The 15,596-nt window shown below is 48.1% G+C and overlaps 1 protein-coding gene across 2 annotated transcripts in view; it reads right to left on the bottom strand.

Annotated features, from left to right (window-relative positions):
• LOC139056381 (transcriptional repressor scratch 2-like) overlaps window positions 1–13,383 on the bottom strand; it is a 36,813-nt gene extending 23,430 nt beyond the window's left edge. Inside the window, exons 1-2 of one of the 2 annotated variants that reach the window (XM_070534586.1) lie at window positions 6,216–6,261; window positions 3,607–3,709 (exon numbers count right to left, since the gene is read on the bottom strand). In XM_070534586.1, coding sequence (XP_070390687.1) covers window positions 3,607–3,709; window positions 6,216–6,260 — 148 coding nt within the window. In that variant the 5' untranslated portion in view covers window position 6,261. Of the gene's footprint in view, window positions 1–3,606; window positions 3,710–6,215; window positions 6,262–13,113 lie in introns of those variants that run through there. The other variant, XM_070534583.1, reaches the window with a different exon arrangement.
• Between the last annotated feature and the right edge of the window lie 2,213 nt (window positions 13,384–15,596).

Genomic DNA, 15,596 nt, shown 5'->3' with positions numbered 1-15,596 from the left:
TGAAACGCCAATGATGTCCCCATTACTTGGTTAAACTATAGGCCAAACTGTTTCTATAGGACCGAATGCACGCATCAGTGCCGATTGAGGACAGAATTAGCTGCCATGTGACACCTAATTCACGAGAGATGCCAATGCATGGCATAAAGAAACGGGGAACGGACGTCACTGAATGAACTTCTGCTTAATAAAACTACAAATTAATTAATTAATTTGTGTAATAAGGTTACGAAAATTTCAAAAGTTTGCATTGACATCTCGGCACAGGGGTGTTGCGTTTCACATATACGGATATGCTCCTCAAACATCAGACACACAATGTGGTGCCCAGCGTCCCACCGTCATAACTGTTGATCAAATGCGACGGATGCACACCGGTGTTAACTGCGGCCAAAACTAATGCGGATCAGTTACGTGGAGGCTATGCAAGCAAAAGACCGAAGTTAAATTTCCGTCCTCGAACATGGAAACACCCAGAATTGCGTTACAAAATAACGCGATTGTAGTCCATTGAACAACCTATACCGGCAGCTATATTATTTCTTTCTTCCGCTTATTTTTCCCCACCACACCCTTCACCCATAGAGCATACATGGAATAAACACCTTGGTGGGTTCAATCGATATGTTTCCGCGACATTTTTTGTGCACTTTGCTGGCTGCAGTAAAATAAACTGATGCTTTTGTCGGGTTATAAAATTTAGAGAGCGTTTGTGACAAGGATTACAGATCAATATATAATTTTATATTTAGTGCGTACTGCTTCTATTAGGACACAAAGGAAACCTACACAGTAAATGAAGTAGTATCTGAAAAGCTAGTTCGTCTTGATTCGTGAAGTTCGTTCGAATCATGCGTCACCGCGCATCTTGCGTATTTGGAAAAAATGGAGCGGATCAAAGGAGTAAAGCTTGAGCGCCGAAGTGAGTTCATCGCGATTTGGTTTTGTCAGTACTTGCATTGGTCGCTCCTCGTAATCGTGAAAGTGCATTGACATTTACCATCTTAAGCGGGAACATTTCCGTACCAACAAACAAGACCAGCAGATGTGCGCTGCCCCGACTCAGCTGCCTATGCGCCACGCAGCGATGCAAAGTATACTCCCAGCTTACACTGCCTCTCACGCGGTCCGACCAATGTCTCCATTCGTCAGGCAAAAAAAAAGCGGACCGGCGGTTCCGAGTGGCGAACGCTTTAAAGCCTGGCAGATCACGCGTCTCTCCTTCCCGGCGGACTCGACCATTGCACCTGTGACCTAACGGCTGCGCAGTGAGCAACACGCTCGCGTGCGCGACGAGCGTGCGTAATCCCTTTAATCCGGAGCGTCGGGCCCGGCTGGTTCGCCTTCGAGAATGCGCGCGCGCGGCCCGGGCGACAGATGGCCTGTCGCCGAGGGCTCGCTGATGGCTTCGCAGATGAGCAGCTCGCGCGCGGTGGGCGCACTTATCGAAGCCGCGATCTGGAGCAACACGGCGCGTTGAAACCGAGTCCTTCGCGAAGGCTAATGATCGCGTGGCCGCTTCTCGGCGTTCCTTCGATCACTCTGCAAATGAGACTGCTCCGCGGCGGGATCCTATCGTGGCCAGCGCGAGCGCGAACAAATGCGGGCGCTTAGTGGCTGGCGTGCGAGGCGCACTATCTCGGGCCCAGGTACCAACCCTCCTGTCTCTCCTCCTATTCAGGGGGCGGGAAGGGGGGGGGCGGTGATGGTACCTTCCTCGCCGCGGCACCGTTTTCAAGCGTGGCCCTCGTCTGCGGGTGAAACGACGCTGCAGCAGAGCCTCGCGAAGCGTTGCTGCGCTACGGTGCAGGCGTGGCTCTTTGTCACCTTGGCGTGACTCGGGGAAACATCTCGGGAAATATTTATAGGCACAAGTCACGCTAGCTGTTGTTAAAGGATTACGTGGGGGGCCTCAGTGCGGGCGAGCGCCGAACGCAGCGCACCGCACGGGCCCGCGCGGAGTCGTCTCCGCAGGTGCCGCGTCCAACAAGTCGGCTTCTCTTCGCGGCCACATAGCCATAGCCACGCACGCAGAGGACCCACGCTCTGCTGGCAACGGTAAACAAAGGTGCACTGATGATCACGAGCGCGGCGTAGCGACGCTTGGCTTCCTTTTTCTGTTCTCTGGTGAAAGGCACGCCTCGCATCTGCCCGTTATTAAAGCGAGAGAGGAGCGGCCACGACACGATCATCCCCTTGCACGCGAATCGACCGAGTTGCAATGTGGGCGTTGGGCGAATGACATTACTGGTTGAAGCTAGTAGAAGCGACACGTAGGGCATCGAAAATTGCAGCCGGGAGAGTTTCTGACAAATATTTCTGAAACAGCCACTCACTGATGACATTAGCCTAGGTTCGTAGGTACCTATACTTAGGAGGCTTATTAACTTTCGAATCGTCTTTTACAAGCCGTGATCATTTGAAACAACATAAAGAAACAAATTTTGCATATGTACGTCTGATGCAGTGCGAGCATATAGCCTTCGTAGAGATATCGGAAAGCATCTTATAGGAATAATTCAAGCAACGGCCCTGAACACATGACACCTCCTATACTGCATGCATGAGAGTTGGTTTATAATTACGTAAAAGGGGGGAGATGGGGGGGGGGGGGAATTGAAAAGGCAGCGAAGGAAAGACAATGGCATAGAAGCGCAGTTATTGGCTCGCACTGGGCTCTTTCCTTTGACAACATACCTGGAAATATCCTTGTAGTCCGCGGTAATGCGTGTTTTACTGTGCCTTTTTGTCCCTGTCTTTCTTATTATATATATATATATATATATATATATATATATATATATATATAATAAGAAAGACAGGGACAAAAAGGCACAGTAAAACACGCATTACCGCGGACTACGAGGATATTTCCAGGTATATATATATATATATATATATATATATATATATATATATATATATATATATATATATATATATAGGTATATATATATATATATATATATATATATATATATATATATATATATATATATAATTGTAGTAATGAAATTCCTATCCCGAGCAATGTTCAGCAAACGAATTTGCAAAAAGTGTCGTTGACAGAAATCCCCAACACAGTTTCTCATGATATTACCGTAACTACGCTAGACTCATGTCGAGGCCGGCGGCACACGGAGAGCAAGAGCGATGAGCTGCCACGGTATTCCCCCCACCCGGCCAAATACGTAGCCGTGTGCGGGTACGGGCAGTGACTACCTAAGCAGCGCCATTGCCAGTGCAGACCACGCTGTGCAGAAAATTAGAGGCAGGGCTTCTCATTAGTGGCCTCCCGCGGCCGTAAACAAGAGCGCCGCCGCCGTTCACGCCGTGCGGCGCAGCCCCTCCATATCACCGACACAGAGGGAAGCGCCGTTGACAGAAGGGGAATCGCCGTTTGCGAGGCGACTGCGGCTTTCTTTTCGCGTCCATCCCTGCGTAAGCGGCCGCACGCCCAGTGTGGCCGCACGGTGTGATCGATCCCGGAGCGGTTATTTTGGCGTCCGCGAGACTCGGCAACTGCGGCACACGCTGTAGCGAGGGGGGGGCCCGCTTCGTACGTGAGAAGGACGACGCGGATTTGATTGACGCTATCCGGCTTACTGTGCTGTACGCAGGGCGCCGCCGACGATATGACAAACGACGCTGTGTGTGTGGCATGCCTGCAGCGTCGCCGTCGTAATGAGCGTGACACGCGCCGAGGCCGCTGCGAGAGTGGTGACAAAAGAGGGACCACCGTTAATTGCCCGCATCACAATATTACGATGTGCAGGCGAGCTTTGAAGGAAAGTCTTTTGGAAACTTCACGCTCTTTTGCAGTACGTCGGAACATAGGTTATCTATCTGGCCTTGTGGTAAAAATTAAAAAAAAATGGCCCTTTCGAGCCTCCAGAGCATCTTAGCGAATCAAAAGAAGGTATCAAAATGTAGGTTTCAACAAGGCAAGAAGCGAGAATTAGTGGCAAAGTAGGCAAAATTAACGGCATATAGGCTTAATGAGCGTCATTATAGTCGAAAATTAACCACATTGCACCACAGACTGCTCTATCTCCGCAACCGGCCCACCTGGCCTGTAAAAAGAAGAGTATCACTCAAAGTCGACGCGAAACACGACAAGGTCGACGTACACGCGTTAAAAAAAGCGAAAGAAATACTTCGACATGGAATGAAAGAAATAGAGGGTTTGGAAAAAAAAAAGTAAGGTCTGACAACGGAACGAAGAACATAGTGCAAATAATGCAAAAATACAAGGTAATTCTGAAACATTACATCGTCATTAATGCAGTTATTTCAGTACATATAAATACATATACCATGTACGTCGGCCTTGTCTCTCGCGTCGACTTGGCCCTCCTCGTGTGTGACAGGAGTTAGGAGTCAGCACCAGATTGTTGCGTCATGTATACAAAATTAATCAGTGCTCAAGCACCGATGGATTGAATGATCGCAGCGATTATTGTTTGTGCCTGCGTATAAGACGGTACAGAAGGATACATAAGTACGAAAGAGACTGAGCGGTGATCAAGCTAATGTACAACACGCACACACGCACACATTGAGCGCGTTAGGTTAGCACGATACACACACACACACACACACATATATATATATATATATATATATATATATATATATATATATATATATATAGTCAATATAGGGAAAATTTAGCCCCAGGTTACCTTTAGGATAAATCATGAACGCGTAATGAGCCTGCGTCTATCTACAGCTTGGACAGCCAAAATCATCCTAAAAGATACAATTCTAATCTTTTGCACCAGCGAGAGCCTTTTGTATATACATGTATGCACATTTTAAATCACCCAACAATGAGTTTGACTACGCACTCATCTTCTGTAATGGGTAGGATATCTTCGATATAAAACGCTGCTGCATTCCCTCAATATTGTGCCCGCTAGGTTCACTCACTCATTAGTATCACGATACCAGTGTGACTACATTTAAGACGGAGCCATACTTGCTACAACTTTCTTATTTCTTTATCGACAGCCTATCCTTATTTCACGAAAATCGCGGGTTAAAGAGCAATAAGGCTCATTTTCGTTTTTGTCGAAGTAGAAGCACTACACTGAACTAAAAACAACGCACATCCTTGTTCTCCTGGCTTGCTTAAATCGCTGCTGAAGCTAGCCCTTTCAACGTCCACGAGTGAGAAATGTGTTCGCTGATATTCGTTCACAATATAAGCAACCATTATCGCTTCACCCATCATGTGCACGCCATAGTTTGTGTATTACGTTGAATTTACAAGCTTCACTTTCTTGGCGCAGGGTCGGAAATAAGGGACCTATGCTAGTGCTCACTCATTATGGCGTGTTCGTCAACCATGGATGTATCGGGATTGTCGCGAGAAAGGCGTTAGTGGGCATTCTGAAGGCAAGACAAGTCGCAGCAAAAGAATTCCACGAACGCGTGATATGTGTAATTACACTAATGTAATCGGCAGATAGATTGATCTAATGGGAGAACCAAGGGTCATTTTCTGTTGTCGCATTCAGTATCGCATGCGAGTATCACATGATCTGGGCACGTGCACGGGACTTCAATTTTTGTTTTCCCCGCCACAGCTTCGGGTTGGAGCCTGCTCTCGGCAATCGTGGGAAAAGCAACCAGCTGCTGTACGTCAATATAACGTGAATGCTACACTCGACTGCTTGCAAGACTAGTGGCCTTATGTATAATAACCTCCAAAGTCTTTGCGGAAACAAAGTGACAGTGGAAACAGGGCCGACTGCTATAAGATACTCAAAAGCCATGCTGCGGTCTTACACGTCCCTTTTCCTACAAAACTGTCGCGCGACGTCATTGAGCGCCGCAGGACGACTTCTGTACGTTCTTCACTAATGCAGTTGTCGAGTATGGCTTTCCGTCAACATCATTCATGGGCGTTCGCGCAACTTGCAGTGCAAATACGCCTGCCCACAGGTGCGCCGAAATAAGCGTAACCGAGGTGGGGACGCCCGTGTCAACAAGAGCGCACGCAATCTAGCCTTTTCGTACGACGCCGATGAAGCATTCCCCTCAGCAGAACGGAATGAGGCGGAACGGAAGCGTTGCAACGTACACACAGGGGGGAAGAAAAGCAGAGAGAGACCACGCGCAAGTTATGTTAAACACGAGAAGGCGTTCGCGTGCTGTCTTTCAAGCGATTGTGAACATTGCAACAAACAAGGTAGGCTTTCTCTCCTCACCTGCCGTTTGTGATGGATGATCGCCTGTAGTGCTCTTTGTTTCATCGCTTTCCTTAGAAAAGCGGGGAAAACAAAAAGCGCGTCATTGCCTGAGCTTATGCTATCGTCCTATCCCTTTATTCTCTTTCTAGACCTAAAATAGTTCGCGACCAGGGAAAAAAGTAACGTCGATATTTCTCTTTCTTCTTTTTTTTTTTTACGTCGACAGGCTCTTTCTCGTTCCTCGCTTATCGATGACTCCACATTCAATCATGCCTGCGCCACACAACAGACAAAAATAGTCGAGTAGTGTTCGCGGCATTTACCATATTACGCACAAGCTAGAGCTCAGTGGCTAATTTCTTGCGAACAGGTTTTTGAATCGTTCGGGCTGCCTTCTCTTCTTCAGTTTAATACTTTCACTGCTTGCGTGCGGAAGCGTTGGTATTGAGCTTTTCATTAGCGTCGATAATTTAGAATAAAAGAATAAACTTGCCGTGACAACAAACAGGCGGGCGTGGGAGACAGGAAGACACGTAAAAGTTCCTGCTAAATTGTTGTGATGTTTCTTTTTATTTTTTCGTGCCTGCAGAGATCATAAGACACGTCTGCATATTTTTTTTTTCTTTTTCTGCATCACGCGATGGAAGTTGGTTTGCTTATTATGGCTTTTTCTTAAGAGAAATCTTTATTTCATCAGCTGTTTTCTAAACACATGGGAACGGATAAATTATATTTTTTTACTTACATTCAACAATTTTGGCGAAGCTCGCTGTATTGAAAAAAAAAGAAAGAAAAATCTAATCTCCCACTGTCAGGAGCATAATGTTTTACTTTACACCAACATGTCTTGAGAAAAATTTCCAAAATCACACACACGCACAAAAAGCGAAGTTCACGGCTCTGTAATAGAGCAATACAAACATATGTATATCACAGTTCTCTAAACTGCATCTATTGGGTCATCTAACGTAGAAAAATAAGATCTATCATATACGGCTCTGAAACACCGCTGACTTGTAAGTAGGAATTTTGCAGAACTTTCATATATTTAAGCACATTAGTACCGTATATTTTACGCATCATATATATTGCATCATTCTTATCCGTTTTAGACGGGTAGCAACACGACCGAGCTGTCCGCAGAACCACTCTTCCGGGATCCAACATCAGCAACCTCGGGGATGGCTAGCGTCGCGGTTACAGTATCCGTAACTGTGTCCCTTAACTGCCCCCCCCCCCCTTTTGTACATATTTCACTAGCACTTCGCACTGGAAGGCGGGACCCTGTATATATATATATATATATATATATATATATATATATATATATATATATATATATATTAGAATTTCGACTTCAAGCAGTCAAATAATCGAGCTGTTTCTTAAATGAACATATTTGTTACGCAGTTGCTCAGTCACCTTAGTTTAGTGTTTCTCAGGCCTTCAACGGGGCGATTACAGTCGGTCTGGAGCTTAAGCTTGATATCGGAGTGATTCACTGGTTGAGGCAGACGGTGTCCGGTTAATCAACTGGTTACGCCTGGTCCTTCGCAGTGGGTAAGCAGCTACCTACAAGCTTGGCCGAGTAACTGGTGCTGCTATTTCTGGTGCAGCTCGCAATGCATGTATATGTTTCCAAAATTTGTAGTTAGCTTGTCTCCGGAAGTTCGGATCGCTTTGGTGCCTGCCTCTCGTGTCCTAATGCCTAACTTCAACCCTACGCGATCGCTCTTTCATTCAGCACAAACAATGCCCCCCCAGTGGGAACACGCGGTAAAACACAGCGTCCCTGGCGGACATCGTTGTTTGCCGTGTCGACGTCCCCCGCGAGTGTGCATAACGCGGCAACGCAAGCTCACGAGTTGCGCGCGCGCTCAGCTGTTGTCGAGCGGGTTAGTGTCGACTGTTGTTCCAGCGGGGAGGACAAAAAGAAACACGGGGCGTAAAAGGGGTGCGGGCAGCAGCGTATACATATATAGTGCGGTGACGCTTCATGACACAGGAGCAGGGTCCGCGGGCATGAACCAACGGTGGCACTAATTCGGAAAGCCGTTCTAGTGTATACGCAATTAGCGTTTCCGGCCTAACAGACGGGCCACGAGCACCGTCAGTCTGGCGCCGTAATGAAGCGGCCGCGTACGCTGGCCGCGGTGCCCAGCGGCCAGCGGCCGTGGGCAGCCAGCAAAAGAAAGCGTACGGCGGGGAAAAAAAAAGAAAGAAAGAAAACGCGGTGGGAGAGAGAGGGCCGAGGCGAGGCAAAATGGCTCGTATATATATTGAAGTCTTCTAATTGCGCGCGCTCGTGGCTGAACAGATAATTATTGCGAGAACTACGTGACGCCCCCGCTCACGTGATCGGCCGCGGCCAATGACGACGGGCACAACAGATGTCCTCCTCCCCCTTTTCGTGGTTCTTTGCGCGTACAGAGATCGCGACCCTCCCGCCTTTTTTTTCCTTTTTGCTCCCCTTCGTGTTTTTTCCCTCTTTTTTCTTTTTTTTTTCTGCGTGCGCCTGCGCTGCCATTTCTCTGTGTTTTCTGCCAAGCCAGCGAGAGCCGGCGACTTTTGGACCAAGCTGTTCGATAGGCTGTGTCACGTACGGCGCTTCATTTCCTAATGGCCGAGCGCCCGGGCCCCGCTGCCATGGTCGGCCGCCTCGAGGCTTCCGGCCACGCTTCCCGCGACGCTCCTATGGCCCGCGCGCGCGACAAGCGCCGCTGCCGCCGCCGGGCTGCTTCGTGCGTTACACGAAGCGTCGGGCGAACACACTCGTACAAAGCGGTTGGCGAAGAGGACAGCCTTCGCTTTGCGCGCGTTGCCGCGCACGTAGAGTGACAACGGCTTATGCGCCAGGTTGCACGGCGCTGCCTTCAGCGCACGGAGCAAAAGGCGCTTAGGCGTGAATCAGCATTGGAACGCTCGTGCTCTCGTGTGTTGCTGCGTAGCGAGCTCGAACTGGAAAAATAGGGCTCGTATGTCGCCTGTCTGCTATCACGATATTTCTGCTACATCCGGAACGTTACTGCGCCCCCGGTATTGCCGTTCCCGCTGTGTTCTTAGTCCCACCGTCTGCGCGAAAAGCGAGAGGAGCTATGTGCAACTTGTTGATTGCTGAGATATTAATTGACTGCTGGAGAATACTATAAAATTCTTCTGCGTTTCCGAATGTATTAATACTATAAAAAAAATCAAGAAGAAGTGAAGCAGGAAGACATAGACTACAACTGTATTGATACATCACCATTTACCAGGACTTGATCAACAAAACACGTTGGCCTGTAGACAGTACTGCAAGCGCGAGCAGGCTTAGTTGGGTGGTGCGTCGCCAAGCAACATCTGTGATGGATGCCGTAGAGGAGAGATGTGCGCATGAAGGTGCGCAGCGATCTTTGACCTATGCCGCAGTCAGTAAACGGCTTTTCCGTCATTCAACCGCACTAGAGTTCCAAGTAGCTTCTTCCTTGGTCTGGGCTTGAGATATTTATGCTAATCATAGAGTTGAATTCGATATAAATGGTGGTACATACTTTAAAATGACCGGTACATAAGTGCAAGGAATGTTGAAAGCTTAAATTGTGGATCATGAGTTGTTTCACGCCGAAAACAGCCTTTGAGAAAATTTGGAAGCTTTGTTTCCTATAGGTATAACACTTTATGCTCTTTTAAGCGCTAAGTAACTACATTAGAAAGATGTTCGGACAGCCTGCATTTCTTAGCTGCGGTTAATGTTCGTGCAGCTCTGTAAAGCATTCGCAACCTGTAGAAGAGGCACAGTCTGGTGCAGATGTTTTCCGCCCTCGTAATAAATAAGCAGGACGTGTATCACATACGTTTAGATGATCTCTGCAGTTAAGGTATCAACCTATTTCGTAGTTCTCCATTATGCCATATGGGGCAGACTTTGCCATATGGGCAGATATGGGGCATGTATTTCGCCCTTAAGAAAGTTTCGCACTGTTTTATGAATGAAGACTCGTTACACAGCACGTGCTTTGCATGGACGGCACGTCTACTCTTCTTCTAATTTCTTGAACTGTTAGTCATTCGTAAATTCTGGGCGTAGGTCGTCTCGTATAGCTGAATGCTTCGCAATTACTCGCACTCCGAGTTCGAGAATTCAAAATTTTAGATGCTGTTATTGCTTCCATAGACTTCCGAGTCTCCGCTATAAATTATGTACTGCTGTAACAGTAATAATAGTGCTGTTACAATGCGTTCAATACATGACCAGTCTTGCATTAGTGTACCGGGAACATTTCCAGTCCTGGCCAGTTTAGGGCAAGTGAATCGAATGTCGGGCTTGTTGGTCCGCCGTCATAAGACTGTAGTGGTCAAAGAATGAGTAGACACATGCACACGCCCAGCTCTGACTGTGTGCGTGTGTCTTACTTCGTCCTGTCTTTGAGCACTGTGGCAATTTAGGGCGACTAATATGAATGTCAGTACGCTAATGGAATGTTTTTTTTTCGATCATGACCTAAATATATTGCAAGGTTTATGTTACGGCATAGCGTGACAGTCCACGTTTCACGTTTCATTAGCTGAGGACTGCAAGCGTCGTTGTGCATAGATGCCCTCTAATACGTCGTCGAACGCGATAGGAGAAGACATTCCTTTGGCGGTCAAGTCAAAGCTGTGAATGCGATGGTGTTATTATGTCCTTTGCCTGAGTATGCGTATTTGTGCAAGAACGTGCAATGTAAGCGATAGCTGGTGCTTTGAAAGGTTAACAGTAAGTGCGTAAAAAAAAAACTGTTTGCAAGTAAGTATTCCCGCCCAACGAAGTATCTTTCAACATGATGGTGATGCATGTTCAATGAAGAGCAGGCGTGCTATCACGTGGCAGCTGCATGTGAGGGTGCCGTATGCAACATCTTTTCTCTAAGTAACACCATCACTGTATCTTCTTCGCGTCTCAAGGTCCGGCGTCACATTCTCAATTCTGAAAACAAAAGTTGGCACCGAGCCCAGTAGTTCTCTTGGCAGCCATCTTTGTCGACATTCAGACCGAAGAAATGTTTATGGTAAAGTCAGCTCATTCACCGGTGTATTCAGGCAAGATCGAAATGCTCTGGAAGAAAGCCGAGTGTGATTACATTCTGCGGCCACATTGGCTATTTCTCGCACGTGCGTTATCAAAAGGAGCACCGCCCAGTGAAGCCGCCTCCGCCATACACCCCACACATACGAGGCGAGATTCTGGGCCGAGTGTGTGGAGGTCGACTCCTATCACTGTGAAGGACGCGCAACAACAGTACTTTAATCAAAATCCGTGTGTACGCTTAGTATGCAGGTTTGAGCTATGCTGCCCATCACTTCATTGAATGTTTCTCTGGGAAACTTCGACGTTATATAAAACTGCGCTGCATATTTTTCACTTTTATTGACGATTTAGGACTGCTGTTTTGAAAATGCTTCGAGGCGCTTTTTGGCCATCCCCGGCATTCGTTCCATAGAACTCCCTATATCATCAAATTGTTTCGAAAGAAAATAAGCCTGTTGAAAACCGAGGAAGAAACAAAGGAAAACGCACAGAGTAGAATATATTTCAGGGTTCTATTCGTTTAGAAGCCTTGAGCTCCCACTATTTTTTATCGGTGACTCCTACGAACTGTGAAACAACGTACAAGAGACCATCACGTACTTAGGCTGACTTTCTCTGTCAGATGAATTCAGAATTATTTTCTGTGAACATTTTAGCAATACAGGGTGTTATGAGAGCCCCCCCCCCCCCCCCCCCCCGAAAAGGAGAAACGACTGTGCCCTAAGGAGAACCGGCTCTTCCATCTTGCGTTAACAGTATCTGCATTAAGCCGTTATTTGCGACGGGTTTCGAGAGGTTCCAGAGTATAAGATAATATGTTAACACCCCTCCCCCCTCACCCCTTCGAGAAACTTAAGCAGCACTCTTGCTCGTGCAAGTCGTTTTCGACCAGAAAGCAATCTTTCTCGTCGCAAACGGCTAACGCGCAAAGAGGCATATATGTGTACACAACCGACGCTATGGACGCCATACATAGAAAACACAATCGGTAACACATAAGGTCACAGACTCTTACCTCGCGGCTGCATGACGCTGGAATCGTTCCTGGTGCAGAGCAACACACAGAAAAAAGGGTTTGGAAAAGAAGCAAGATGGTAGGAGATACATCGTGAAGCTACACTCCTCACTGAAAAAGTGGGGCTGCTGCATATTTAAGCTCCTAACGATGATTACGCATTAAATTCGTTAATAAGGCTGCCTCAGCGTCCCGACGCACGGAGGAGTCTCACATAACGGCGGCTTTGGATACGTTGTGTACGTCGTAGCTAATTTTCTGTAAGTCTTGAAACTGTCTTGCTGACCGGGTGCCAGCGAATGGCTACGGTAACAGCATAACCGAAAAATAGTACATGCCCCACGCCATTGTGCGTTGGAAGCTGTCGAGAAGGCGTGTAGTCAGTTTTGTTTCCCACTTCTAGTGCTGCAAAGCTCTGTAGAAAGGGTCAAGGACTGGTCTTCGCACTGTCTACATCTTTGGAGTACCAAGGTTATACGCAGACCCCGCGAGGTGGCGATAGCTTCGGTCCCACACGAAGTTATTGTTACCGCTGCACAGTACAGATGACAAGAGGCAGCTAGCTGTTCTTCAAATGGGGCAGTGACCGAAAACCGTTCGGCGGCCCAGCGCTTGGCCAGAGCGCGTGGTGCGGCAGTGTACGCGCGAGACCATATCAGCTGATCGCGGCTGCCAGTGTCGCGAGGAACCGTGGACCTGTTGCGCCTATTCCTGCGGCGCGTCTACGTGCAGCGGGGGCGCCTATCGAGCGAGCGGGGCATAATTCGGCCCGGACACGCGACCCAGGGCGGGCCCGTGCACTTGTGGCGCCGTGGCTTTAGCGCCGCGGCGCGCACACGAGCGGCACGACTCACCGTAGGCCGGCAAGGCGACGGCGCCGCCGCGGCTGGGCGAACTGGGCTGCGGGCTCGGCACCGGCGCCGCCTCCGTTGGGCTGGACGGCTGCCGGTACCAACGGGGCCCGCTGGCATGGTGGTTGGACACCGGGTACTTGACTTTCTTGACCAGAAAGGAGCGTGGCATCTTGGTCGTTCCTTATCCAGCCAGAGCGCGATCGGTCGCTTCGTTTTCTTCCTCGTTGGGAGCCGCGCTCGCCGACTACCAACTTTCGCTCTTCATTTTCCCCCGGCCAGCCGACGGGTCGCGAGCGCAACAACTACCCCATGGTTGCCAGCAAGAGGGAGCGCGATCCCGCCGCCGGTGCTGCCACCGCGGCCCTGCGGGCGAGGGGGCGGCGCTCTGCGCGTGCGCAGTGGGGAGAATCTGCACGCGTCACGGATGATCGCTTTGCGTCTTTTTGCATCGTCGGGGGCTCTCTCCCTATCCGCGCCGGCGCCCTCGCCGCTTCCCCTTTTCCCTATTCAACATGTGATGTTCTCCGGCGCACGCCGGCTACGAGGGACGTTACGGGAGTCTCGCGCCGTGTCCCGAACGGGGACCAACTTTGTTTGCAGAACAAGCGCCGATCCGCTCCGATGCCGCCGGCATTTCTCCCCCCTGGGCGACGTTTCTATGGCGTGGCGCTGTGGCCGGCCGCCTTTGTTCCCGTCAGCCCCTCCATTGAGCGCTGGGGACGATTCCCGCTGCTGCCAGGCCGCTGGGTTCGGTGTCCTGGTTTCTCTAGCGCCTAGGTTTGTGTTTGCTTGGCCTACGATTTGTCGTTAACTTCGCAGTATTAGAAGGAAATCGTAAGCTACCCATCTTGCCCATTATCATCACCGGCCCCGTCAGAACAAAATGTGATCGAATTGGAGAGCGCTTCTCACAAGTGTGGGTAAAGGCTCCACTGCAATGTTTTTTCCCTCATTATGGTCGATAACTGAGTTAGTATAGCCGTACGATTCCGAAAACAAAATAACACTCCACTAAAAAAAAAATGTGACAATTTTCCCCTCGCAATACACTTTTCTAAGTATGCTTCTAGTCGAACATTCACTTTATTTTCAGTAAGATGTACACGGCCGATACCATCATATTCGAAACCGTCCGATTCTTGGCGTATCTGCCGTAGTGGGCACCTGTTATAGTTGACGATCATCATCATCTCGTAATCATCATTTCAGTCTTATGGTTGTTTCGTAGGATATGGGACGTCCGCCGAAAGGCGTGTGAGTTGCTCTTATTTGCTACTTCAGTGAATCTAGTCGGTTAGGAAATTTGCGACATTTTCCTTCGGGACTCACGTCAAAATTCCTGCTTATTCGTTAATATCTTTATGTACTCTATCGTATTTAAAATATTACGGATGTTTATGGGCAATACTTTGCCATGGGTCGGTGTCACATCTTTAGAAGGTCAAGAAGAATAAGAATAAGAAGAAATCTGTGCATCTAGCCCATAGTGTTTCTTACAACGTCTAAGAAATTATCCCTACCCCAAAGCTGAGTGGATGGTCAGAACTTTGATTCAGGACAACCTCTCAGGTTTTCTATCGTAATAGAAGTATCTCTCTCTCTCTCCATATATATATATATATATATATATATATATATATATATATATATATATATATATATATATATATATATATATATAACCAACTATGATGTTGCCCTTCAGCTATGATTTGCAATAACGACGACGATGACGGTGGGAATACTGTACGGCAGGCCCACACGAACGCACACTGGGCGTCCTGCACAAGGCACGTTGGTACCTGTTGCTCTCCCACTTTACTCTGCTGCCTTCCATTGTGCGATATTATTTGTGTAATAATCTGAAAGTCTACCTTGGTCTACAAGGGGATCGCTTCTTATGCTGCGGCAGAGCATCACTATTATTTTTACTGTCGAAGCTGTTCGCCAGGGGACTAAGGTCCATTTGCGACAGCGCATGAATAGGGATACGGAATACGGTTGGTATGACAAAAGTGGACATTTAGATGATGATGATCGGCATTCATTAAACGGTGCTGACCCATTGGTATGAGCGCAGAAAGCAGTAAAAATTCACGTTGAACCTTGAATCTTGTATGAAGAAAAATAACTGCCACACGGTGATGTGGGATGTTGTGCAACAGAGGTCACGGATAATAAAAACAGCGGTAACCCTTCAACCAGCACTTTGGCGGGAAACGAATACAGTATGAAACTAAACAGTGAAGATGTTCACGCGTTCTCTATGGCACCCATTTCTAGCTGAGCTGTTGGCAACAGAACTTGATAACAGACATGAGCCCTGATTGAGCTTGTAGAACTGTGACTGAAAGAACGTTGAGACGCAGTGGTACATATAGCTTTCGGCGTGCTAACTAATACGATATCAAAATAACGTGAAAGGCGGTGCAAGCATCCTGCGCCAGTTTTATTACCAGCACGCTTGCAGGTGGTTGCGCGCT

The sequence above is a fragment of the Dermacentor albipictus genome, chromosome 1 (genome assembly GCF_038994185.2).
Source record: "Dermacentor albipictus isolate Rhodes 1998 colony chromosome 1, USDA_Dalb.pri_finalv2, whole genome shotgun sequence".
NCBI lineage: Eukaryota > Metazoa > Arthropoda > Arachnida > Ixodida > Ixodidae > Dermacentor > Dermacentor albipictus.
Note: the sequence above shows the minus strand (reverse complement) of the source record. Positions and strands in the feature narration are given on the sequence as shown.